The 26938-nt window shown below is 42.2% G+C and overlaps 3 protein-coding genes across 5 annotated transcripts; 2 read left to right on the plus strand and 1 right to left on the minus strand.

The window, feature by feature from the left end:
• The first annotated feature begins 1330 nt into the window (after positions 1-1330).
• LOC115049553 (heterogeneous nuclear ribonucleoprotein H) lies at positions 1331-9329 on the plus strand. 3 transcript variants are annotated; one of them, XM_029511844.1, is made up of 11 exons: positions 1331-1407; positions 2434-2530; positions 2639-2794; positions 2902-3045; positions 3965-4103; positions 4838-5016; positions 5745-5857; positions 5970-6105; positions 6207-6290; positions 6472-6648; positions 6745-9325. In XM_029511844.1, the coding sequence occupies exons 2-11, from the start codon at positions 2449-2451 to the stop codon at positions 6840-6842; spliced, it is 1308 nt and encodes a 435-aa protein (XP_029367704.1). In that variant the 5' UTR covers positions 1331-1407; positions 2434-2448; the 3' UTR covers positions 6843-9325. The 3 variants fall into 3 exon arrangements, with proteins under 3 accessions (XP_029367704.1, XP_029367705.1, XP_029367706.1); XM_029511845.1 differs by having other exon boundaries at positions 6472-6564; positions 6745-9322; XM_029511846.1 differs by lacking the exons at positions 5745-5857; positions 5970-6105 and having other exon boundaries at positions 6745-9329.
• Positions 7543-14087, minus strand: rufy1 (RUN and FYVE domain containing 1). The gene is made up of 17 exons (XM_029511842.1): positions 13756-14087; positions 11806-11985; positions 11602-11719; positions 11412-11513; positions 11157-11280; positions 10987-11048; positions 10683-10818; positions 10493-10594; positions 10254-10370; positions 9834-10001; positions 9652-9749; positions 9446-9565; positions 9218-9347; positions 8799-8893; positions 8657-8705; positions 8478-8555; positions 7543-8394 (listed from the first exon to the last, which is right to left on the minus strand). Exons 1-17 carry the CDS (start codon positions 14075-14077, stop codon positions 8251-8253), a joined length of 2145 nt encoding a protein of 714 aa, XP_029367702.1. The 5' UTR covers positions 14078-14087; the 3' UTR covers positions 7543-8250.
• Positions 14088-14982: 895 nt separating this feature from the next.
• Positions 14983-18462, plus strand: hbegfa (heparin-binding EGF-like growth factor a). The gene is made up of 6 exons (XM_029512710.1): positions 14983-15231; positions 15987-16229; positions 16340-16538; positions 16637-16789; positions 16936-17022; positions 17139-18462. The coding sequence occupies exons 1-5, from the start codon at positions 15189-15191 to the stop codon at positions 17006-17008; spliced, it is 711 nt and encodes a 236-aa protein (XP_029368570.1). The 5' UTR covers positions 14983-15188; the 3' UTR covers positions 17009-17022; positions 17139-18462.
• Positions 18463-26938: the final 8476 nt, after the last annotated feature.

Below are 26938 nucleotides of genomic sequence, written 5' to 3' on the forward strand. Positions count from 1 at the left end.
GAGGCACCTGAGCATTATGTTCCAATGTAAGCAATAAGTCCTAAGGAAAAAACTGACTGATTCGTTTAAGTTTCTGGAATGCCTTTTGTCTTTATGTATTATTACTGCCCATGTTTGTATATCTGGCATGTAATTAAAATTACACTTGCGTTATCTGTAATGTGCCATATATATAGATATAAAAAAGTAGTTTTTCATATGTCCGTTAAGTGAACATGATATTGATTTGATTAGAAATGCCAAGTGGGAAGACAGATGGTGAATGCAATTCCAAATCAAATCACATGCTCCAACAGAGTTCATGAATGGATCATATTTTACCAAAAATAACACGAAAGCCTAGTTTTATTTGCCTTAAATTTTATTTTTTGTGACTGGCATACGACTGGCATATGAGCAAAAACATGTCTAATTTCATTATACAACCTTATGTTGCATGACAATAATTACTGAAAACATATAAATTAAAATAAAATAAAAATAATAAAATAAACCATTGGTAAATCATGATACACAGTGTAAAAAAAAAAAAAAAAGATGATCACTGAATTCAACAAATCTTCTGACTGGTCTCTATTATTTATGAACACAAAACCATCATGGGTTTGCAAAATGCAACTTCTTCCTTTGTCCAGCTCAAATTTCAAATGGCTGACCTTTTGGTCACAGTGGACGTCAAACCCAGCCACCAAATGTGTGAGGTTCAACCTGATTTCGTTGACAATACACCCGTATTAGGTGATACCAGTTTGGTCACTGATAAACATCGTCATCCGGACCTGATGCTTTACGTGTCGCAAATGAGCTTTAATGTCAAGTACTGTGTCATGATGTTTTGCTTTTGCTTTAATTAGCACGATCTGTATTTATACTGGCTGTGAAGCATGTCCTATTTGATCCATGTGATCCAGTTACATCGGGAGAGGCTGGAGACTGTTACAAGTGACTGACCACAGAAGACACGGTGACTTGGGTTTGTAGGCCGGGAGATGCCGCCGGGCCGCCCAGGGCCTCGGGCATCAACGTCATCAGCTTTGGACAGAGACACGGACCGGTCAGAAGCGCTTGGCCATTCAGTTGGGGATTGCCAGGTGTGTATTAAAACCCACATTTTCTGTTAGCTCTGAGATAGTGTAATGGATTGACCAGACTTGAGATATCTGGATTTAGATATAATTAAACCACGGAAAGAAATATTAGATTTTTTTCCAAACCAGAGTCTTTATCCATGTTAAACAGCATGGCTATGCGACAGTTTAAAAATGAGAGTATTAGTCAGTACGTCACTCAATTGTTCCTGAAAGGGGGATGGTCTGGCAGTTCTGGCAACCCGACGCAAGGTTTCAGCTGCATCACGCAGGCTCTGGTCATACATACTCCGGCGTGTTGTATCTACGCTTCAATCAGGTAAACTACGAGTTGTGGCTACAGTTTAATCCACTAACTAAAACAGAATGCAACTTTAATTTAGTTAAGCGGGATAATGTTTTAGTCGGTGTGTATAACGGACTCTCTCATATTAACATGATCGTAACTTAGTAAATGCTAGCTTGAGAGCTAACAGCTAATAACATGGCGCAGGCGGAGAGGGCCGCTTTTGTTCTGGTGTCTGGGTGCGGTAGTGAGCGGGCTGAAGGCCACACACGCTGCTTCAGTCAAACCGGATCTTACATGACAAAATTTCAGTTGGTCTTTAGGGATTTCACAAACATAAATCGAAAGGCCTCAGCACCGGAATTATCGACTGAAAGTAGGAATCGGAAATGGCCCACATTGTTGGGTCGCAAGCATGGGGCCACTATGGGTTCGCACTTCTGTGAATGGGTTTTATTTGGGATAGAAATTATTATGACCCGAGATTGGCAGTTTTAGACAACTTTCTTTTGTGTAGGGACGGGTCGCAACAACGAGGTTCTCGGTTCGGCACTTGCCGGGTTTCACTGTCTGAAGCCCTGAGGGTGGCGCTGCCGACTACTCTCCTAACGTCGTATCTCCGGTACAGACACCAAAGACCGCTTTCTCGACTGAACGGGACAAGTAGAGTTTAAAACGCCGCTTGAAAGATAACTTAGGCTACGCTGAAGAGATGAAACGGTACTAGATAATAATTTCCAGTTCAGCTGCTGCTGTGAGGGAGGAAATTCAAAGATGACTAAATTTCTTTAATAACTCTTTAAGTTACTAATTTTACAATTTACTTTCACGTGGGGAAATATGGTGTATGAGTGTCATGCTGGCGTGCCATGTAAAGTGCACACACATTCAATGTGATACAGAAGAGAGACAAATATCTAAATACTAAATGACAAAAACCCTATAAATGTGTTTGTATGTTTTTCACCTCACATCGTGTCTGGATTGAAAGCCTATAAATAGAACCTTGTATTTTCTGAAATGTTGAGCCTGAATGACCCTGTCTGCTTTTTATCTTAGGGATTGTGACCAGTCATGGCTGATGAGGGATATGTAGTTCGCATTAGGGGCCTCCCTTGGTCCTGTTCAGTGGATGAAGTACAGAGATTTTTCTCAGGTGGGTCTCTGGGAAAAATGTTTATCATATGGTCTAATTTGACATATTTAAGGAAACAATTAGGTGGATGAAGTAATTCATATGATTTGTAATGTATTTCAAATGCAGATTGTAAAATCATCAACAATGGCGGTGGCATCCACTTCACCTACACAAGAGAGGGGCGTCCCAGTGGGGAGGCATTTGTTGAGCTGGAGACAGAGGAAGACCTGAAGATCGCAGTGAAGAAAGACAGAGAAACTATGGGCCACCGATATGTGGAGGGTGTGTTAAACTGCTGTCTAGATAAATTACAGTACCATTTCAATGAGTATTAAAATAATCTTGGTGTTAAGCCTTGCCAACTGATTGTGTCATCTCTCTTTATGTAGTTTTTAAATCAAACAACGTCGAGATGGACTGGGTCATGAAGCACACGGGTCCCAACTGTCCAGAAACAGCAGGAGATGGGCTTGTCCGGCTCCGAGGCCTTCCCTTTGGTTGCAGCAAAGAGGAGATAGTACAGTTTTTCTCAGGTAAGAATAGGTCTTGTTAAGCGGTTACTTGTGACCCTCCTCAAAGTAATATTGGTGATTTTGAAATTTAACTTTTTTTTTTTTTTCATCTTTCTTTTCTTGTTTCCTTTCTTACAAACACTGACTAATTCTTGCATCTAAGTTACAGAAAAGCCACTTTCTCACCGTCTGTGCATTGTTATGGAATAGAGTTATAAAATTATTTATATTCTGGGATTGATGATCAATGAGGAAATGACGCTGGAAAAGGAAGCCAGTTCAAATTTTAAATGGCAAAACTATTTGAACACTTCTTTTGTTCACGGGCAGGGAACTGTTATACAAACACCCTTTCTATCTTGTCTTTGCCCATCATACCCGTTATGAGCCCACTTTTCATCACTTTTCTTATTTGAGTCTGAAATAAATCAACTTTTTTTTTACATTTTTAAGTTGTCAGTGGGTCATGATAATGAACTGATGGAATGGGTCCAACTCATCACCAATATAAAAGGCTCATACACCAGTGTCATTGTTTCTTTTTCCCATTTCCTCACACCTTTGTCTCTATAATACATTATTTGTGTAGCGTAAATGTCAAATGTTAGATTAGAACCTAATGGGCGAAAAGTAATTTAATTCATGTCACTCACCCGGATCTTGTTCTCTCTTCATCAACACACCAATACTAGCCTGATGTCCCACACAGTGCCCTTTTCCATATTCTTCCTCTATCCTCTCATTTCTATTTTATTCCCCAAATAAAGTAAATGTACGTCGTTAAACTGGCCAGTCACTGGTTAAAATTGAACTGGTATGTGTGATGATGTATAGAGTTTTCCATAAGTTTTCTATCTCTCTCTTTAGAGAAAGTTATCTCTGTGATTGGGCATGTGATTTAATATGTCCCCTGCTGGGGTTATCTGTCCTTGGGTTGAAGGGTTGGAAATCGTGCCAAATGGGATAACATTGCCGGTGGACATCCAGGGGAGGAGTACGGGGGAGGCCTTCGTGCAGTTTGCTTCACAGGATATAGCTGAAAAGGCTCTAAAGAAACACAAGGAAAGAATAGGGCACAGGTGGGGATGGTTGGTTGGTTGGCTGGATAAGTTGCTTTTCTTATGGTGTGCACCTTCAACATCTGAACCAAATACAAAGCTGACACTTTATTAATCTTGGCCTATTCAAGCACATTTGTAATATTTACTGCAAACACTTGCACTAATTGCCTTATTAGATCCAACACTGCCATACATTCACAATGTTCAATGGGAAGATTAGTGCTTGGGCACCATTCAAAAATAAGAGAAGCTTCCTGAATTGGAGTACATGCTTGATGTCTCAGCACTAAACATGAGTCCAGGCTGATAAATGGTAAGGAGTCTCCCTGGTGGTAAAATCAGAGGGCCACTGTACACAAGGATCTGGAGCCCACTGTCACAGGTAATGCTTAGCATGGGTTGCAGAAGGGCTGGGGCCCTCTCTGTCCCTCATAAAATCAGGTCAATGGCTGTCATGGCAAGGACACAGGATGCTTTATAACACACTGAATCAAATCTGTAAATGATCCCAGGTAACCATAAGAAAAGTGTAAGTCATTAAGGCCCTTATAAATCTGGACAGCTTCCTTTTTCCCACTCAGTTAATACGTTTTTTGAATCCGTTTCATTAACAGCTATCACTAAGTACTCAAAAGATGTTACTACCTATGGACTACACCATGACAGCACCATAGCCAAGTTTCATCAGTATTCAGCAAATGCGGTCTTCATCCATTCCCCATGCCCTCACTGTGGTATCTCTATGCTCTTAGGTACATTGAGATCTTCAAGAGTAGCCGCGCTGAAGTGCGGACCCACTATGAACCCCAGCGGAAGCCCATGGGTATGCAGAGACCAGGCCCCTATGACCGGCCCTCTGCTGGTCGTGGCTACAACTTGATGGGCCGCGGGGGATCATATGAAAGAATGCGCCGTGGCGGCTATGGAGCAGGTGGGTGTCATGTTGGGAAAGCTGAAGACTGGATTTGATCAGTGTTTCTGCTACATTCATTGTTGAATTAATGCAGCTGCTCTGTCAAAATTGTAAAAAATAATTTTTTTGGTTGTTTTTGCAAATGTACCACCACATCTCTGCACCTGCACAGCAGAGCCTGCAGGATAGAGTGAGTAGAGCAGTGACGGGGGGGGGGGGGGGGGGTGAGTTGGGAGCTGCTGTTGTTTACTTGTGAGAACAAGCACTTGAACGTGCCAGCTCCACCTGCATTCCTGGTTAGTCAGGCTGAGTTTGATTGTTAAGAATCAGGCAGCAAATCCCCAGGGGAAAAAAAGGGACACACATGCATCCCATGATGTGTTGCTGCCGATTGCATTTTCAGATGAACTTTCTAGAAAGGCAACTGAGAATGAAGATAACACTCGTCAGGTAACAGTAGGGTCGGGAGGAGGGGTACGAATGTATATATTTTTATTTTAAAGGGCTATATTCATTTTTATTAAAGTATTTTCTCTGTCTATATTTAGCCTTTATCTACTGGAAAAAGGGATTTGTTTTATTTTTTTAACAAAAATATTTATTTTACTATCAAGATGAATAAAGAAACAAGAAAATGTAAGAAAATATTAATCACTCGTCCCGTGTCCCCTCCTGTACAACCGAAACAAAATTAGGATGTAAACTGTCCACAAGACCTTCTGTTAATCTTCTTGATGCATGCTCAGGTGTATCGGATGCACGGTATGGAGATGGTGGCTCCTCCTTCCAGAGCACCACAGGCCACTGTGTCCACATGAGGGGCCTGCCATACAGAGCCACAGAGACAGACATCTACAATGTAAGATAGAAATCAATCGTTAAACAGCAGCACTGCTAAATTTCAATTTACTGGGGAATATATCAGATATACTACAGTGTAACACAAATTAATCTGGCCTTTTTATTCCTAGTTCTTCTCACCATTGAATCCAGTACGGGTCCACATTGAGATTGGACCAGACGGCAGGGTAACTGGGGAGGCAGATGTAGAGTTTGCAACACACGAAGATGCTGTGGCAGCTATGTCCAAAGACAAAGCAAACATGCGTGAGTCCAAAAAAAAAAACAACCAAAAAAACCCCCCACTTTGCCTTTTCCAGGCCATACAGGCATTTACAGGATGGTCTCTACATCTTTTTCTGTCTCAGAGCACCGATACGTGGAGCTGTTTTTGAACTCAACAGCAGGCGGCAGTAACGGGGCCTATGGCAGCCAGATGATGGGTGGCATGGGTGAGTATTGGTTTAGGAGGCCTCGGTACAAGCGGCTTCTGTTGTTCTGATGAAAATGCTTAGGTTGTTGGTTTGGCATTTGTTCAGACAAGCAGGCAGCAAACTACAGAATAAAATCTTAAGTAAATTTGCTATTTCCTCAATGCCATCTTAAACCTAACTTGATTTCTCATCTTCATAGGAAACCAGTCATCTTACAGCGGAGGCCAGCTGAGCTCAGGGTACTCAGGTGGATACAGCAGCCAAGGAAACATGGGTGGCTATAGTGACTACAGTGAGTGTCAGCTCTGTTATCAGGATTTTTTCAACCCGCCAAACTCTACACGTGTTCAGTACAAACCAAAAAAAATACAAGCAGGTATTTACCTGGACAGAAATGCAATATGATGTTTTCTTGTATTTGTTTCCTTGTTGAACTTCTTGGTCCTATAGTGTGTGTCCTCTCTCTTGTTAGGTAACCAGGGCGGAATGGGAAGCAGTTACTACGGCGGAGGTGGAGGTGGAGGGAGTAGAGGCTCTATGAATGGACTGGGTGGGGGATGGGGAATGTAGTCTTTTTTTTTTCCTTCCTTTACCCCTTAATTTGATTATTTGATGATTTTTTTTTTTTTTTTAACTCAGCATTTTGCTGGAAGGACTGGATACATCTCACCTAAAAAAACAAAACAAAACATAGATTAGGGTCAGGTGAGGGTGATTTAAAAATGAGTGTTAGGGTTTGTAATTATTATTATTTTTTTTTTTTTAGTGGATGATCTTCAGAAATAAGATGAAATGGTATCACAAGAAGTGTCTGAAGCCCTTTTTGTCTTCCCCATTCCTCACAGATATCACACTCGACGGAAAATGTGGTTTAAGTTTTTGATACCAGGAAGTGTGCCATTTATGTTATCGTTCTCGAAACACATGGCTGTTCCACGAAACTAACTCATCTTTTTCTGGTGGCTTTAACATAATTTCTGTGTCTGAATGCATGAACAAAAAAATCAGTGTCTGTCTTCTGATGATTAGACCTTGTTTCATCTTTTATATGTGTTGAGCCTTTTTTTCCCCAAGTTGAAATGTTAATCTGAATTTCATTCACATGGTTGGAGCATGTTTTGTTAATGTGTGACTGATTTGAGCAGTTTTTCTGGATGTGAGCTACATCAACACAAAGTGAATTTCAAATCTGCAGACAAAGGTTTCTACTGCTTCGAACGCTATTTGTATTTCCTGTGCACAAAGTGAATAAACTAGTCTGGAATATTGGATTGAAACGAGTGTTGCAAAACAGGAAGCTTTATTTGTTTATCAAATATCTAGATAGAAAACTTTTGGTCATCATTCCCAAATTAAGAAAATGGCTTTCCACAAAATTTTTTTGTTAGAGCACATTCTAAAGTTAGATTTTTAACATTCTACAGTTATTTCCATAACTTTGCATGTATCCATCATTTGGACCATAGCTGTAAAAATTGAAGCTTCATGACAAGTTGATTAATATCAAAGCAAAGTACACAAGTTCTCTGAATCAGGTACACAAACAGTTCCCAACAAAGGCTGATAACCAACTGTAACTTTCTTGAGTTAAACATAATCTGCACCCTCTTTACACATTAATATATTCTGTTTATCAAGTGAGTACCAAATTTCAAACTGATGTTATTCCAGCAAACATGAACCACATAAATATCCAAAAAACTATCATCTGAGCAGAATTGCCTCCTTAACATACAGTCTGCATAAAGTACTTAAGTTCACCCCTTAAGTCTTAAAAGGTGGCCCCTTATTTAATACAGATACAGACTAATGTTCCTGAATTTCAGGTAACACTGGGAATGAAGCACCAAATCGCATTTCCCTAAGATTTGATGACGATTTTAAAACATACAGTTAAAAAAAAAAAAAAGCATTGTGGATGAGCATTCGCAGTGTTTAGTAGGAAGCGCTTGTTGATGCCAAGCTTGTAGGTGTTCTGTCAGGAAGCTGTGGAGGAGCTTCTCTGCAGCAGGAGGGAGTGGCACATGTCACACACCCGCACAGGCCGAGGGTAGGAAGGCAAGGCCAGCTCGTTGCTCGAGCAACTGTTGCAGTAGATGTCGCCACAGTTCCTGCAGTGGTGCTGCAGACATAAGCATACACCTCATTGAGCTGACTGCAGTACTCTGTTAGAGAGAGTGCAATGAAAGGAGGGAAGAAGCCTACCTTTCTGCGGGAGATGGAGAACTCTTTCTGGCATTGTTTGCACTGAGTGGCTTCATCATCTTTCAGCCAAGCATGGCCCTAATGAAAGTAGTGGACGTAACAGGATATGGTTTTTCATGATTTCATTTTTACAGCATTAATAATAGATGTACACCGTTCACATCTCTGTCACAGGTTACCTTCAGGGCTTTGTTAACCTCCTTGAAGTCCTCCATCTTGAGTTTAGACCTATAACAATGATTAGTGTAACAGGAACATGAATACAACAAAGACATAATATGGTTGACTAAAACAGAATATGACGAAGTCAAAAGCACTGACTGGCTGAGATGTAGTCCCATCTCCTGTAGAGCTTGTTCCTGTTGCTCACACATCTGCTGCAACTGTTGCTTCTCCTGCTTCAGATCCTGCAGCTCCTGGACCACAAACACAGGAAATTAAATATAACCTAATGATGATACTCTACAGGGTCAGGCACTTGGAAGTCAAATTAAGTTAAACCTGATGACCATGAAAAAAAACAACAACAAAAAAAAAAAAACGTAGTCCAAGTGACTATTCTATGGTGAAAGCTCTAGTAGTAACACTGATCAAACCTTGTGGTGCATGGGAAATTTATGGGCTACTTTTTTTTTTTTTTTAAACCAACAGTCTTGTGTGTTTCGCAATAATTTGCAATAATAAGCTTGTTTGTCCCTAACCCTATTCTGTGTGTGTTCGTAAGTGTCCGTGTCACTGACCGTGTGCAGGCCCTGGAGTTGCTGCAGCTGTGTGCGGAGCTCGATGCTGTTGTCCTGCTCTCTCTGAAGAGCTTTTTGCAGACTTTGTCTCTGCTCCCTTTCAGTGCGCAGTTCATTCTCCAAACCTAGTCTGTGCACAGAAGAGGATGTAGAGGCTCCAAAGTTTAATAAATCAAAATGCCTTGTGAACTTGTGCTTGTTAATTTTTTTCACCTGTTTGTTCCTAACCTTAGTGTATCCAAGTCAGTCAGTTGTTTCTGCAAAGCATCCACTTTTCCTTCCAGCTCCACCTTCATGTCTTTGTCCGACTGGTCGCTCTGCTTGCGCTCCTGTTCTGAGTTCTGTAGTCTGTGATATACAAAACCCCAAAAATAATATTCATTTGTAAGAAATCCTTTTTAGATTATAGCAAAGCATGCTTGCACCATACATACCTGTGTTCCAGTTCCTTCATGACTTTTTCCATTTCATCCATCTTCTGCTCAAGCTGCAGAGCCTCTGCTTGCTTTTTTTCTGACTCCCGTTGTGAGTCCTTAAGAGCCACACAAGCTGTATGAATATTGCGATCTGTCTGAAGGTATTGCAGAGAAAGAATTGTGTATTCAAGCATGTCTACCTGAGCTTTGTGGAACATTTGCAGGTTGAGAGTCTTGACTTGGTCGAGCTGGAGACGCAGAGCTGCCAATGTGTCCTGTTTCTCATGCGTGTCCTTCTCCAGTAACCTCATAGCCACCTCCATCTCCTGCTTTAATCCCACCTGCATCTCCAATTCACGCTCCAGCTCCTAACATCATACAATGCCAGCACACAGAAGATAAGGGGGAGTCAAAATAATTTCTAGAGCAGAGTCACTGCATCAAACAAGTAACAAGATGCTGAGTGACTGATCAACCTTCACCCAGAACTCCCAGTGGCTTCCTTATGTCTAATTATGTACTGACAGCAGAGTCTGGAGACTACTTTGTTTTTCAGCCTTGACAATTCCTGACAGCCAATAAGGATCCCCAGTCTTTACTACGTCCTTATGATAGCAGACCTGGCGAATGCGCTTTTCCTCCTTGTACTGCTTCCACACAACATTGTACATCTCATCAAGCCCCTGTCGAGTCTGTTTGTATGTCTCCAGCTCCACTTGGCTGTCTTGAAGAGCTGCCTGGTAAAAACAAACAAACAAACAAAAAAAAAAACAAAAAAAACAACAACAACAACACATATCTTACAGTTTGCCCATTTTGCTGCTTTGGAATGGTTTAGTTGCGGTTACTTTCTTCTGACCTCTTCCTTTTTCTGACTGGACTGCATGATCAACTCGTTATCTTTTCTCAGCTGCTCCTGCTCTTCCTGCAGGGAGTTGATTCTGTCAGTCGCTGCTGTTAGCTGAGGAAGAAAACAAAACAAAAACATGCACACACTCAGTCAGCCAGCTGCACACAGATGCTACATTTACACACACAATCCTTCCTACCTCCTCCACAAGTTTGCTGTTGGTCTTCTCTAGAGAGTCCATCTTAGCCTGAAGGTCAGCCACGGTGCCACTGAGGTGACGATTTAGCTCCTCAATATAGTGTTTCTGATCTAATATGGCTGTCATCTTGGCATCACTGAGAAAGTAAAAATAAAATGACTGACAAGTTGAGTGTGCTCTAGGTTTGCTCGAAATTGATTGATAATCATGCAAGGAACTAAAACTACTGAATTAAGAAATGTGGGTGTTTTAAAACAGTAAAAAGTGTAGTTGAGATGCTCAAACCATCCAAGTGGCCACTTACTCTTTTGGATTCTCGCTGTTGGCAGGATCTTTCAGGTAGAGGGAGAAGTCAATGACTCCTACCTAAATGGCAAAAGGAAGCTGATCATTGTGTATTGTAATTCCTCTTTGTTCTCAAAGACAAGAAGTGTGTGACTGCTGGTATGTCCAAGTCAACAAATCTTAACAAACCTGAGAATCGAGATCCTCTCCTTTAATACAAAGATTTGCATCAATTACATTGAGGCCCACCAGCAGTCCCCCCATCACCGCCCCCTCGTCCTCCATCATCAATGCTCCAGAGTCATAAAACTCACTAAGAGGTTGAAAGAGAGATGTGGATGGTGAAAGAATAGACTAATAAATGTGGCACTTCATCAATTGCGTGGTGTGCAAACATGTTTGCTTTACACTGTAAATTGCTTGGCACTGGTCCGTTAAACTAACCTCAGGAGGTCCTTGCGGTCCAGTAAAGCTTTCATATAGTCAGCTACTTTCTTCTGCATGAGTGCCAAATGAAGCCAAGCCCTTGCTCTACCCAAACCAGTCCTGACAACGAATAAAAGGAAGTTGAGCCAATAACCAGCATCAGATATGTGTTAGGCGTACCTCATATTGTATGTGTACAGGAAAATACTTGATGCTGGGCAGGTCTCTGGCACTTGTGGCAATGTTAATGGACTCAGGACACAATTTCTCAACCAGTTCCAAAGGTCCCCATATGGATTTATTCTGACCAATGAAGGATTTCTTGGCTGGAAAAAAAAAAGAAAAAGTATTTTGGGTGGTCTGATTCTGACTTCAGTCTCAAATTAGAACAAATTATCTTCACAAGACTTACCTTTCAGCCCATGTTTGAGGCAATGCTCCAGGACAACAAAGAATTGCTGCAGAGGCGGGTAGTCTGAGTCCAGCGTCCTACCCAGACTCAGGGAGGACTGAATTAAAACTTTGATGCTCAGCTTCATCATGCTGAGGAGGTTAGACCTTTCTATAGCCATGGGGTCTTTCAGGAGCAAAACTGTAGGTATGACATTTAAAGAAAATACCAGCATCAGTCAAATTATTCAGCTACAGATGCAGCTCAACAAATTAGAATAAATAACATGGTGGAAAAGTTAATAAGCCTTTTTGTAATGTCATATAAAATATTTGAATTTAATATATTTTGGATTTTGGTTTTAGAATTTCAAAATGTATTTATACAACATATATGTATTTATCCAAAACATTTCTTTTTTGTTTGTTTTCAGCTCCTCTAAATTGTTGAGTTGGGTGTTTAACATCTTCCTGTTTTCAGTGTGGGGCTCTGACATTATTATGCATATTCCCCATAACCCCATATTCTTAAAGGGAGTTCAGTTCAGGCCACTGGCTGAGGAATAAAGCCCAGAAATATCATGGGTCAGTGAACCAGTGGGTGGTAGTTTTAGTGCTGTGGGTGAGGGCTAAATCCTGATGAAAAAGGAAATGAGCTTCTCTGTGAAGCTTGTCATAAGGTAGAACCATGAAGTGCTCTAAAATCCACTGGTAACTGGCTGCGTTGATGTAGAACTTGATAGAACACATTGGACCAATAGCAGATGAAACGGCCCCAAATGATCACCGACTGAGGAAACCTGCAAGCAACCTGGATTCTGTGCCCCTCTGCTCTTCCACCAGACTCTGGGATCTTGATTTCAAATCAAATCAAATCATATTTATTTATGTTGCGCCAAATCATAACAAAGTTACATCAAGGCATTTTACATATACAGCAGGTCTAGACCAAACTAAATAAAATTATTTAAAAAGAGACCCAAATGATCCCCCCATGAGCAAGCACTTGGCGACATGGCAAGGAAAAACCTCCTTTAAGAGGCAGAAACCTCGGGCAGATCCAGGCTCGGGGGGGCGGCCATTTGCCTCAACTGGTTGGGTTTCCTAATTGACTCACTGCAATTCACTTTTGTCTGAAAAGAGAACTTTGGACCATTGAGCAACAGTCCATATCTTTATCTCTTTTTCTTGATGCTCTGAGTCCAGCTTTAGTCCACTCTTTTCATAGCTCTCCCAACATCTTGAATTGGCTTCACTTCACAATCATCTGAAAGCTTCAGTCATCTCTGTTGCTTATGCACCATTTCTTACCACGCTTTTCCAGTTGCCTTTTCATGATTATGCTAAGATACAACACTGTGAACAACCAACCCTTTCAATCAGGACCTTTTGGGAATGGCCCTTCTTGTGGACGATGTCAATGACCTTATGAAAGAACGGTCAATGCAGCTTATGGTCCTTATGATTGGGGTTATATGTAGAGAAACTTGACTAAGAGCTAAACTAAGAGCTGGTATTTATACTATATGAATGACAATTTATCAAACTCCTTTGAAAATATTCTGACATCAGGTCTACTGGGTTTTTTTTTTATTTTTATGAGCTGTGAGAAGCAAAATTTGAACTGAAACAAAGGCTTTGAAATACTTCACTCTAGATGTAATGAATTTTGAAAATATGAAAACATCAACTTTAGGATTAAATTGAAGCAATTTTTCCACCTTATTCTGGTTCGGTGAAAAGCAGAACCTGTATATCATATGAAGTCATATCCATAAAGTACAGAATAAACAGCAGACATGTTGGAAAACAGTCTCTCTGTCAGCATTAACCCATTAACTCCAGGGCTTGTCCATGAAGTCATGTGTCCTGAGACTTAAGAGGAAGCCACAGATGGACCCAGCCTGCAGAGGCTTAACTTCGCCTGCTGCTGGTTTCAGAGACAGGGCAGGTCTTAACAGAGACGGGGTACCTGGGAGGTCATTTTCGGGCCCCTTCTCCGTGGGGGAGCTGACAGCGGACCCTTGTGAGCTCTTCCTGGGGCCAGCAGCGTAGATCACCCCGCTGCTAATTGTCTCCGTGGCCTTCCGAGCCAAAGACAGGATGGGGGCCGACCAGGTGTTCTCTGGGGCGGCCGGGGCCGGAACCGGTGCCGGCTCCTGGGCCCGGCCCTGCCCGTCGCTGTCGCTGGACTCACCGTCCGTCCTCGCCTTCGACTCCCGGGACTCATCGGCCGGTGGTCTCGGGTCGCTCTCCCTAACAGCTGTGTTTACTTCCCCAGCCTCGTCTGCCATGTTTGGCACCCTCCCCTCTCCGACTGCTCACGTGACCAGTCCAACACAATCACGCGCGTTCTGAGGGCGTCACTCTTCTTCTTTGGTGGTTAATGGAGTGTTGTGAGGCGCGTTACGGCCCCCTGGCGGACGCCTCCGGTTGGTGACACCATCTTGTGGTTTTCAGCCCGTCTGTTGCAGCTTCAACTCCCACCACGTGGTGGCGCAAATAAACTGTGCATTGCTTTTTACGTTACAGTCTGACAATGTGCTTTTACTATTCATCGGCTTAAAACAGTACAGTTTAGACCACGTTGTTACTTTTTATGTTCGTAAACCTTTTCTTATTTTTTGAATTTTCAAAAGTGCTGCTTTAAATTGCGTGGGGTTTAATTTGTAGAGTCCTGTGTTTTAGACATGGATATAAAAATAAACAGACAAAAATATAATTGCTTGTTGATTGTAGAAATAAAAAAAAAGTAAATTAAATGCTCTCATCCATCTGTTCATCTATCTATATGACATGCTTTTCTTTGATATTGAATGGCAGATAACATGTTCGGCTCCAAACTTTAAGATGCTGGAACACCCAGCAACTTCCAACTTGTACCTACATCAGATTTCAACAGTGTAATCTATGTGAAAAAGATATGCAAATAAAATAAAGACATTAAGAGAAGCAGCACGTATATAAAATACAAGAAAGACATCATATTTGATATCCTCCAACATTATAACGTGTTTATTAAAGTCAAACTGGTGGCTGAGCTGCACTCAGGATTATCCAGCAGCTGGATGTGTGTAAGTGCACTGAGATAATGCACAGATGTTGGTGTGTGTGTGAGGCGGCAGCCACCGGAGGCGGGGTGAAGGGGAGAGGCCATAAATACCGCCGCGCCTCTGCCCGGACGATCTTTCCCTCCGCTCCTCTCTCCCAGGCGGCACACAGCCGGCTGTCAACAGGCGGATTTCATTCATACAAAGCACACCGAAAAAAAAAAAGGAAGGAATATTTAGATCCGGAACAAGAGGAAGGAATATAATTTGTAGATCACATCTAGGCTATTTCTTTTTATCCCATTTTTTTCTCTTCTTGCTGTTCAAAGTAAAAGTCACTGGAAGTTTTGACACGATGAGGACTTTCGGTGTTGTGCTCCTGCTGGTTCACGCCTTGGGTAAGTTACACTTGAGGAAACCGCCGTGTGTCTGTGTGCAGCCAGATCTTTCAGTGAATACCTGTCTCGGCTATTATTGTAAAGCTCTCACATGAGTGATTGCGCTATAGCATTTAACACGTCTTGTAGACAACACAACCTTTAAGGCAACGGTTTTCATGATGCCAGGCTATTCGGGAGCTAATGGGGTCATCTCTCTATTTTAGAGCATGCTTTATGTAACTGGATACATTTATTTTTAACTCATATTCTTGCCTGACATTAGCTAACTGTCTGCCCATGCATTTTGTATGTGTGTAGGAGACAGACAGAGGATATATGCCAACTTTTATTTGCCCTCCTCCCCTCCCTCACCCAACTTCCAACTTCCATTTACCCTAATCTAAACTACCCCACTGAGGGAGGACTAGCTGGACAGTTTCCAGTCTGCTGAAGTGCTCCTGAGCAAAGCAGTAAAAGCCGTTCTTAGTGACCACACTCTACATCTGTGCTGTGCGTGTGTTTGCCGACAAAGATCAGTGGAATTGCACTGAATAGCCAAAAGAAACAATCTTCTTAGAACCTCCTTGTGCACAACATGTTTCAACTTGCCCTTCAAGGTCCGCCCACCTTGGCACTGTGACCTGTGTTCACTGAGAATCCCCTGGAGGAGGGCTTTCTCAGGGCGTTTTGGAGGTCTATCTGCTACACACTGCTTCAAACCAAACTCAAATGCCAATTTCTAACACTTCAAACGCTCTCCTCATCCTCTCCAGTGGTGGTCAGACCAGCCAACGGCGCCGCAGTTGACAGGTATGAGGGGGACAGACAGCAGCACACAGCTGTCATCAACTTTATGGATACAACCAAAGACAGGACAGCAGAGGATGAGAGCGGAAGCGTGGTCGCAACAACAGCGGAGTATGGCCAGGACAGTGAGGAAGATGAGTATGAAGATGAATACTACTATGAAGACGAGTATGAAGACAGCATGTCTGGAGACTACGAACTGCCACGAGGTAGGGCAGTCACTTCTGCCATGTTCTTGAGTTTCTCATCGTAGTTGTAGTTTTACACGGTTACTTCACAGAAACAATGGAGGTATAATAAAATCTGTTTTTGATTTTAGTTGCCATGTCGAGCAAACCCAAAGACCCGTCTGCTATCCTGGAGGCTGAAAGCACTGAGGGGAAGAGAAGGAGGGGAAAGGGAAGAAAGAGGGCAAAGGGCAAGGGGAAGAAGAGGAATCCCTGCCTGAAGAAGTACAAGAATTTCTGCATTCACGGCACCTGCCAGTACCTGAGGGACATCCGCGCCCCATCTTGTGTGTATGTATCAGCTGTGCAACAAAGATACTTTTCAAGAATTTTGCCATCCTCTGAAATATTGAACCCCTGAATCAATTCCCACTCTGTCCTGTGTGCAGCTGCCACCCGAGCTACTCTGGTGAAAGGTGCGAGTTCATCACGCTGCCTGTGCAATCCCGTGAGGGCTACAACCGGACCACAGCTCTGGCCGTGGTGGCGGTGGTGCTGTCGTCTGTCTGCCTCACCATCATAGGCCTTCTATTAATGCTGAGGTGAATAAGACACATGTACACACATAGCCATACAGACACAGAAAGGGCTTTTCTAGGGCTTGACTAACTGTAAGGTAGATACAAATACAGGTTAATACAAGCACACATAGAGTCTGAACAAGCTCCTTTTCTTTTGTCTATTCCAGGTTTCACAAGCGGGGAGCGTATGATGTAGAGAATGAAGAGAAGGTCAAACTAGGGTTAGCGTCCAACCACTGAAGAGACAAAGAGGGGTGAGTAGTGAGGAGCAAGGCCAGGAACAAACACTCGCACACATTTTTATTTCCTCTTTTATTTTACTGAACGAAAAGAGGTTTCGCTCATTGCCACTGTTTCTGTTTCATGTTAGGCAAAGATGCAGAAATTCTACCTCAAAATAGAAAAAGAGAAGTGAATCATGAAAGGAGGTCCAACAGGAGAAAGGAACGTACAAGAAGAAAGGAACAGAGGGTGTCGTCTGATCCTCTGCTGGACGTTCAGATGAATGTATTCCTGCCGACCTCAGAAGTAATGGGGCCATCTGATACTGGAATACTAAATGGCCCAGATGATGGAGTGGCATGAGGTGATGAACACGAAGGAGCGAGAAGAAAAAGGGACAAGTCTAGATTCTGTGCTGCTTCTTGACTGTGTGAAAAGAAAAGTCGTTTCAGACTTAACTGAACAAGATTTTTTTTTTTTTTTTTAATAACAATGAGCGCTCAACCTGGATTTTTTTTTTTCCTGCACAAGTCCATCGTTTTTTTCTGTGTACAGTAAACTGTATATTTATAATTCTAATTTATTTATTTAAGCTAACTGTATTTATAGAGATTTTTAACCACCTTCAACAGTTTTTAAAAAACAAATGATGTTACAGTTGTTTTTATATTTCTTATTGGACAATATTTATTTTTGAAAAAGAAAGCAAACGACGCAGAAGCTCCCTAAGATATAAAATATTTCATAAGCAGCAATATGATGCATACATATCTGATTTCTGGCTTTAATTTTGTCACTCAGTAGATGATCAGTTGCACTGTTATGAATACATTGATCATTGAATAGAATATTTATTATTATTATTATTATTATTGATGTTATTATTCAGGGTGGTTTTGTTGAATACAACATTTTTCGGGGAACGCCCTGCTCATACAGTTACACACATACAACCTGACTCTGTCAGGCTCTGAGCAGCTCCACTGTCACAGGTGGGGGGGGGGGGGGGGTCAGATTACACGTTAGCAAAGGTAGTGAGCGAGGGGTGAGCCCTCCTCTTTCACCTTCCCCACCCAAGGAGACCCTGCAGGTTTGGGTATTTTCAGGCCGCATTAGGTTGAGTGTCGTGTGTCAATGTAGTAATGATGCAATTCACTGTCTAATAATTGCTTTTGGGCGACATGAAAACTGTGCAATTGGTGTCTGTATTAGAAAGAAACGTTTAAAAGGGAGTCAAGTACAAAATGCACTGTAGTGAGAATCTGGTATTTATAAATATACATATATATGTGTATATTGTACTGTCATGTTGTCTTACATAATTATAGGAGAAACTCCCTTTGATCCCATTCAAGCTCTCAAGCAAGTTAAAAGAAAAAAAATGTGAATTACAGTGTTCCACCCTTTCAAATTGTGTCCTGCAGTTTTGACGTGATTTTTATTTAAGTGATTTTTTTTTTTTTTCAGAGCAAAATAAAAGAAGAGACTATCATAAGTTTTTGGACTCATATCCTTTATTACAGCTCACTGTATAGATGAATACTCAATTATCTCGATTATCAGATTATCTTGTGCTGCAAGAAGTTAAGTTAGGCCAGATTTATTTTAGCTCTTTCTCTCACTTCCTGAGTCACACCCCACATTAATGTGTTATTTTAAAACGGTCGGTCTGGATAATGATAACACCCGTGTGTTCTTTTGGCCAATTATAGTAAACATAATATTTTTATTTCTTGTCCCTGACATGAGAGCAACCACTTTTAACCAGAGCACCTGTATCCTGATTATTGGTGCTGTTATGGTTATCTTTCAAATGTCTTTGGTCAGGTCTGTCCAGAAAGCCATCCCAGTTTATTATGTTCAAATCTGGTTATCCGTGTAATCTGAAGAGCAGCTTTAAACCACTAATTTGTTTGTATTTGTATAGTTTAACAATTTTTTTTTTCTGGATAAAATGTCTCTATGGGGCCTTCCTCAAAGACCATATTAGTGCCATGTGTTGACAACATCATCAGGGTCTCTGACAGATCAATCACAGTGAGTGTAGTCAGGACTGACTTAGTCGTGTGTGTACATGCACTGAGCCACAGGGAACAGATGTGTAGTGTATAAGCGAGTGAACACCTGATGTTCAGCCACAACTCATCATGGCACAGCAAAACACACTGTTACTCACACAGCCAACAGATGTCCTGTTCAAAGACACACCACCAACTATATCATCTGAGCCCTCAACCAGCCCCGAATACCGCAGAGTTCAGAGAGACCACATACGGCAAATACTAGCAGGATGCAACAATGCTGTCATGTGTGCCGCACGCAGCTTTAATGGGAATATGGGTAGTCAAAAAACCCAGCTGGGCTCCAAAGCAGGCTGAGACCTGGCCAAATGTTAGTCACCCCTTGAAGTCACCTCCTACACGGATGTTGTTGTACCCACACTTTGTGTGTGTGTGTGTGCGTGTGTGAGTGGTAATGTGGAAGAGTAATGCCCTGGTTCTGTGTCTGTGTGGGTTACAGGGGTTAACCAAACTATAACAAGCAAAAATCCACAGCAAAACATAATTGTTTACATGTTAGCTATGGGATAGATTTCATCACTGTTTGTGGGTTGGATTCCCATACTTTCTATATATACTGAATAAACAAGATACTGTCAGGCTCATATGTTAAAGACAGATGTTCAGCTGAACCATAAGGGTGTGGTACCTCATTCAGGACTCAGCACTCCTCCTTCACTATGTTGAGTAACTTAAAGACAGTGGTGCTTTCCTCAGACTTTGCTCAGTTTGCACTTTTAGTAGTCTTTCTCTGCTTGTTCAATGAGATTCAAATTCATTTTTTTCAAAGAGACATGAGAGGCCAGAAGGTTAGTAAATTGAAAAATACACAAAACCTATACGCATTTGTTAACACATTCTATTTTTGAGATGTACCAAGGTATTAAGGATTGTTTTGAGCAGATCACTCTAATAAGAAGGTGGGCCTGAGGAGGAGCGCGGAGTGGAGCTGACCTGTTGTGCACTTTGTCCTTGTCTGGCTAGTTGCCATGTGTGCTACAGTCAGGTAGCATGTTTTACATGTGAAACAATCAAATTTTCCTTTAAAATATAATCACAACTTTATCATCTCGCTTCATTGGATTGTTTCTGTATGCATCTTTTCAAAAAGTTTCTAGAATTATCTTTTGCTTCCCTGATGCACCGCAGCCCATCACTCAGTTTTTGTACAGGTGCTTTTAAATACAAACCCAAATCTATTGCAGGTAATACAATAACCATGTCTGCCTCACACAAGCCCATGTGCAATAACACAATCACTAAAGGTGGAAGTAAGCCAGACTTTTGATGTATCGTACCAATCAAAAGCAGCTAATGTAATCCTGAGAAGTTAGCCTCAACTGTCAACTTTCATTAAGATTTCACTGTTCATATTTTTTTGGGGGGTCAAACTTGCAGCCATCTTGCACAACTGATGGTGAGTTTATGTCACTCCAGGCAATTTGAATCCATATACTGAGCAGCAGTACTTGAGACCTGTAAGCAGACTTTGGGGCGTGAAATTGGCACAGTTCTCCTTTGAGCTAAATAAACCCATTGGCGTCTGAATAATGCATTCTCACAAAGCTGAAAGATTCTTCTAAAGCCCGGTTTTTGCTTTGGTGGTATATGGTGCTCAGGGGACAGCAAGCATACACTCAGAATTATTGTTTGTCAGTTACTAATAAATGTAGGGTCTTTTCCACTTTGATATCCAGCACATATGAACCTGTATCTGTACTTTGAACAGCACACATGTGCATGCCCCTGTTTGTATGTGTGACAGCAGTTTGTCATTTACAGTAGTGGAGCCAACTAATCCTGGCCTCTCAATGTCAAGTAGCAGAACACACAGAAATAGTGCCGTGCAGTCATGCTCACATAGCTGCTATTCCCGGGGCTGATGGCCATCGAAGAGCCAGAATGCTGAGAGAGAAGGGAGTTTGCTGGTTCTGTTTCTCAGCAGCGTGGTGGACCACAGCCAGGTAAATAATGCCCAGTATGGTGGCCCATCCTCAGACAGCAGTGCTGCAGCACTCCTGAATTTACCTTGTAGGGTCATAGTAATGGCTTCACAGACTGGCTTCTGCATGCCCCTCATCCTTTTCCTTCAGAGTTTTACTGAATGTTCTTAGAGAGACGCAAAAAGGATATATCCACACCTCACATGGCATTTCCTTAAAAGTGGCAGGATTCATTGTGTGCCGCACCGCTGTGGGAATTCCTGGTACACAACATTCCCTATTGATTTTGATACTTCTTTGTCATCAGTTCTTTAGGTCACAGAAATTCATATTATGGTGTAATTAAAAACATGAAAGAGCAGTAGATTAAAGAACCCTAACCCTAACCCTATCAAACTGGAGAGATAACAGACAATGTATCCGTGATGGTGCATAGTTCAAGCCATTTAATGTTGATATTTCTAAAGCCTCTCTGTAAAGATGTAAATCCATTAACAAAGTAGACAGCTCTGTTTTGATACATTGCCTAATAAACTTGAGCAATCAGAAGTTGCATTAGATTGAATCAGTATGAGGATGGTGAGTTTGTTGTGAAAGGTGCTTCCTGCCCTGCTGAGGACCAACAATGGGTAGTTTCCAAACTAACATGGAAGTGCGTACGGCAACAGTTGGTAATATAATCATTCTCATGACCGGACATCATCAACAGGAACACATTATTACCTGAAATTAATGCGAGTTAGTTGTTAAAATATGTATAATTTGTTGCTTCTATTGCTAAAAAAATATGCGCGCATGAGATTAGCACAAATTCATATCCTCAACTGCCCATTTGAAGTCAAAACAAAGTGCCAACAGAGACTCGATGTGCGAGGCGATGACAGAGACAGAGCCATTGTTGCATGACAAAAAGAGGCTGCTGCGGATCAGTGAGTTGTACACGATCTGTGTCACCCTGATCATATGGTGTGGAGAGGCAAAATGGAGGAGGGCCAGGAGGATGACAGAAATGAAGAGGAGGAGTGAGAGATAAGGTCAGCACAGTAACAGGAGAGGGGGAGAGAGCAATTAAGAGAGGATGGAGAGTGGGTCAAGGTGAGAAGTTCTACTTAGGAGGGTGCTGACTTGTCCTCGCCTGCGTGTGGATAAAACAGATTAGGGGGTTAGTGGAGGGGCGTCACTGTCAGCTCTCATTTCTCCTCCTCTGGCCTTTTACTTTGATTTGCCCTTCAGTTTCTGTAAGATAGCCTGTCTATTCTATACTCACGTCCCATTTACATCCTCATTCCCCTCCCCCTTTCCTCATCCTTTTCTTGTCCTTTTTCTTCCTCTTCCTTTTACTTATGAAACGGATACATGTGCTCACAAGACTCACAATGAAACCAGACGAGTGCCTCAATGCCCTGCAGACAGAGGAGCCCAAAAATAAGAAATATTAAGTAATAAAATCTAATTTTCTTTAATTTAGTGAATATTTACTCACTGACCAACACCCCTCATTTGTTAGATGAAAAAGTAGTCACTCTTGACTCATGTTGCCTCGCTCCACTACTTCATCTTAACCGCAAACATATTTTTACCACTTATGACTGCACTGACAGCTATATGGGAAACATTAAATGTTGTTCCTTCGAAAATTACAACTGCCTTTGTGGGTTGAGTCATCACTGTACTCCATGAGTAGTATCAGCTGCCATGTTTTCATCAATAACAGGACTTTGCTGAGTTGCACATGTCAAGAAATTTTAAGTCAGATATATTGGGAAATAAGTGTATATGTTTTTATACTAAAATGAGGTGAATTATACCACAGTCATGTTTGCTATGCTAACTATGGAACCAGAGCCAGTAGTCAGTTGTCCTGGTTTAGTATAATAACTTTGGACAAAGCTAATTTGGTTCACAATAAAAATATGCCTCTTTAAAGCTGATTGGGAATGTTGTATGTTGTTAGTGTCACTCTCGCATGAGTTGGGGCAGCTTCATGTTTTCAGTCCTTATGCTAAGCTAAGGTAATCAGTTCTTGGATTTAGCTCTATCTTTAAAGTCTGTATAATCTCAAAAGATTTCGGTGAAGGTTAGTTGTGGTCAAAGGTGGTTGCAGGGTTTTAAAAACAAATGTTTCTCAGAACTCTTTTTACACTGAGCTGAGGTGAAAATAGATACTTGAATAGATAAATGAAGCCAGTTAATGATAAACTGTACATGCAAACAGTGACTGTGAAAGAACATAAATGCACTTGGTATAAAACACGACCCATAGATACTCGATGCTGCTAAAATTTCAAGGTTTATATCTTAAACTAAGTTTGAAAACAGTCCCTGAAATGACTGCCCGCCCAGTCTGGCCATCCTCCACATTGCTTATCTCCGTGCTGATCGTGTTAAAAAAGCAGCTAAGCTGAGAACTGCCCATCTCCATTTGCTCTCGATGCCAGCAGGAGTTGGGCAAGGATACAAGCAGATTCCCCTCTGCTGATGTCACCCTGTTGGACAGACACTTGTTATGTATCATGGTCACACTATTGAATTCTCACTGAGGTCTATTTAGACCCCAAGGAGGCTGATGGTGGCTTCACATTACTTACTGGGTAAGAGGAGAAGAGAGAGAGAGGGGGAGAGAGAGAGAGGGAGAGGAATTGGGTGAAGGAGAGGATAGGGGAAGATGGCAGGACGAAAGGAAGGAAGTGGAAAAGAGGGGTATAAGCAAAGGAGCATTCACCTAGTCATTACCGCACAACAACAAAATAACTCACACAGACAACAGCATTGCCGGTGAACAGACAGGAAGACTGGATGACTGCATGCTTGACTCATTTGTTTTCTCTGCCCCATACAGTACGCTCTGCGGTTCCTGTAGAGAGAGAAAAACTCCAGCTTGTGTGATTGTGTGCGTGTGTGCGCGCGCATGAAGAAGCAGGAGCCTTATGGTGGTTTTAGAAGATCAGCCCAACGCGTGCTGGTCAGTTGAGCTTATGACAAAGCAGAGGCGGAAGGATATCAGAGCAGACGGCAGCAAGCTCCGGTTACTGTAAGGAGTGGGCTTTAGGCATTCTTCCTCACTGTATTTCACTCTGTGGTGACAAAAAAAACACCTCAGTCCCCACCACCATCCCTCGCTCCCGAAACCAAAACATTTTAGACCACCTTTATTGTGCCACTTTGAATTTGAAAGGATTGCCGGGAAAGAGTTAAGGGAATTCCCTCCTGGAGAAGTACTTCTACATACCTAAGATACTTATTTTTTTACATACAGGCAGGAGAGGAAACAGACTCGGATCCGACTGTTCATTAAGACAATCATCGACAAGCCGATAGATCCAGGATTACTGTTATGCATTAAGCAGACATTGTTATGGTGACAGAAGCATAATGGTTATCACAACTGCCTACAATGTTTCTGACATCTGATCCTTGTACTGCCCCAGTATATGGATGTCCACTGGCTGCTTTTGGTTTCATTATGTGGTTAAAGACATGAAGCTATGCCAACTGATATAAAATGTATACCTTGTCTCTGATTTGCCTTGAGGGAGGCATAAATATCGTAACCAAATGTCACGTAAACTGAATGCATTTAGCTAAATACCAACCTGCTTGCAGTCTGACAAGTCAGGTGTAGAAAAAGTTAGAGAACACCAGGACTGGTTACCATCACTGTCTGTTCCAAAATGTAAGACAATTAAGCCAACAGTTGCTGAGATATTTCTGTCCAGGCCAAAGTTGTGCAAACTAACTGAGCCACAGCGGTGGCGAGGTGTCCAGGGTTTTACCCTGCCTTCTGTTCAACGTATATTGGAACACCCCTGAGCAAGATGTGGAAAATAAAAGCAAAATAAGAAATTATTTTCCATCTTTTGAGTTTCTGCATTCATCTCTCCCAACAAATTTACATTCTCCCTGTGAGGCCGCCTAAACCCACAGATTATTAGTGGGGTCCGTGACCTCAGCAAGACTTTCCCCGCTGCTGCTCTCCATCTATCTGTCCACCCACTGTCACTCTGTGTGTTCCCTCTCTCCTGCTGCGGTCTTGAGACAGTGTGGGAGCTGTTAGAGAGCAGGAATGCAGAGGGAGCGCTTCAAACTCGGCTGCCGGAGGAGAGAGGAGGGCGGAGAGGAAGGCAGGAGAGGGGGATTTTTCCTTGGATGAGGTCATGGATGATGGCTTCTCTCACAGCAAGAGCTGAGCTCGTGGCAGACGCGCCCCTGACCTCCCTTCGCCAGTGCACACACCCACGCACACGCGCACACACGCACACACAGGGAGACAGAGCTGAGCCTAAGTAAGCACTTGGTTGGCAGTTAGATGACATCCAGTTTTCATCTCTACCCATTATACCACAGCTAATCTCCCAATCCAGATTGTGCTTTCTTTATCAACACACCACACATGACAGGCAGCTTTGCACAAGCCAGTACAGTGGAGTCCCAACGGGCTGCTTTAGTGGTCCCAGCCATGTGAAAAGCCCTGCTAAAATCTGCCCCATTACTAGCTGAGAGATGGAAGTGATTAGTAAGACACTGCAATTAGTGTGCTCAGCGCACACATAAGCGCCGTCACAGCTGATTCAACAGCAATATTGGCTCATCTCGAGGAGTGATCTGATTCTGTGTTCATGTACTGATTGGGTGGGAAGTCCAGGTTAGTAGCAACTGTCGAGACGGCAGGATGATGGAGGTTATTATTATGATTACTCAGCCCCTTTTCCTCCCCACATGTGAGTCACAGAGGCCGGCACTCTACAGCTTTGTGCCTTGGTGTGAAAAATATCCTTCCCTGAACCCCCTTCCCCAGTGTGGATTTTGGGAATGTGACATACCACCAAAGCTTTGTTGGGGGACAATAAGGCCCCCATGTGAATGTGACACATCCCCTGTGGGACCACTTGTTGTTTTTACTTTTTTCCCCCCTCCCTTGGAGCAGGAGGAGCTGCTCCACTATTACAACCCAAGCCCAACATTAACAGTCTCCCAGTTGGTGAACTTTGACTACACTATTACTGAGCATTAACTTTGACACCAGTATTAGAAATCTAACAGCCCTTACACATGAAGCTAACAACTGGCTATTAGGTAATGTTGGATATCCCATTTAGCAAGAAACATCTTGGGCCACATGCTTGGGTTGCCTCGGACGGGTATACGCCCCGTTTCCTTGACTTAAGTCTGGCACATATGTAATATAATTGCCAAATGTGTCCACATCTGGGCCAATTCTGTTGCCTACACAGAAAATCTTACAGCTGTCAGTCAACAGCCCAAATCTAGCTAGATGGGAAAGCATAGTGTGATGGTGGGATAAAACATTTAGGATGTTTTATTGGACCAATTGGAAGTTTCACTTTGCTGTCTGGGGAAACCATTGTCAAACCACTGTCATTGTCTACTAAGCAGAACATTTAAAAGAAAAATGCTTCTTGTCCCAGAATCACATATTGCTGGGACGAGTAGCAGGTTCTAACTTTTTTGGCTGTGCACAGTAGCCCTGTAGGCACAGTAAAAAACAAGAAGTGAAAGGCACAGTTTTGAGGAAAATTGCTCCCACTGAGAAAAACAATTTACTGCAGTTTGTTTTTATGTTTCAAAGGCCATCCACTGACTGGACAAACGCAAAGCAAAGCAAGCAACAACTTTTCACTAGACAAATCCTTAGTGGGTTTCCCAAAAACAAAACAAGACAGTTTACACAAAATAACAGTGGTGAAGTAATGGAAGGATTAGTTTGTTTTGTATTTGACTTTAGTTTTGTTTCTGTATCATCTATAAATTTCTCAAGTACAGCTTGAGGTGAGCGAGGGCAACACAAAGCATTTGCAAAGGTCAACCTTTGTTGCACTGGTACTTTGAGGCTGGACTGGAAGTGAAATTTAACCCTTGAAACCACGTTGTAAATGTATATAACGTGTCAGTATTATAGCAAAGTTTAGAGTGCAAAACTGCATTGA

This window comes from Echeneis naucrates, chromosome 10 (assembly GCF_900963305.1).
Source record: "Echeneis naucrates chromosome 10, fEcheNa1.1, whole genome shotgun sequence".
NCBI classification, from domain to species: domain Eukaryota; kingdom Metazoa; phylum Chordata; class Actinopteri; order Carangiformes; family Echeneidae; genus Echeneis; species Echeneis naucrates.

What these genes read in the sequence shown, in the direction of transcription:
- LOC115049553 (XM_029511844.1), top strand. Translation starts at nt 2,449, where the DNA reads ATGGCTGATGAGGGATATGTAGTTCGCATTAGGGGCCTCCCTTGGTCC. An exon ending in GATAGTACAGTTTTTCTCAG is followed by an intron (nt 3,046 to 3,964) that starts GTAAGAATAGGT and finishes CTTGGGTTGAAG; the next exon opens with GGTTGGAAATCGTGCCAAAT. An exon ending in AAGGAAAGAATAGGGCACAG is followed by an intron (nt 4,104 to 4,837) that starts GTGGGGATGGTT and finishes CTATGCTCTTAG; the next exon opens with GTACATTGAGATCTTCAAGA.
- rufy1 (XM_029511842.1), bottom strand. Translation starts at nt 14,077, where the DNA reads ATGGCAGACGAGGCTGGGGAAGTAAACACAGCTGTTAGGGAGAGCGAC. An exon ending in CCAGTCAGAAAAAGGAAGAG is followed by an intron (nt 10,371 to 10,492) that starts GTCAGAAGAAAG and finishes TGTTTTTACCAG; the next exon opens with GCAGCTCTTCAAGACAGCCA. An exon ending in AGGAAAAGCGCATTCGCCAG is followed by an intron (nt 10,002 to 10,253) that starts GTCTGCTATCAT and finishes GTATGATGTTAG; the next exon opens with GAGCTGGAGCGTGAATTGGA.
- hbegfa (XM_029512710.1), top strand. Translation starts at nt 15,189, where the DNA reads ATGAGGACTTTCGGTGTTGTGCTCCTGCTGGTTCACGCCTTGG. An exon ending in AGACTACGAACTGCCACGAG is followed by an intron (nt 16,230 to 16,339) that starts GTAGGGCAGTCA and finishes TTTTGATTTTAG; the next exon opens with TTGCCATGTCGAGCAAACCC. An exon ending in GGCCTTCTATTAATGCTGAG is followed by an intron (nt 16,790 to 16,935) that starts GTGAATAAGACA and finishes TGTCTATTCCAG; the next exon opens with GTTTCACAAGCGGGGAGCGT.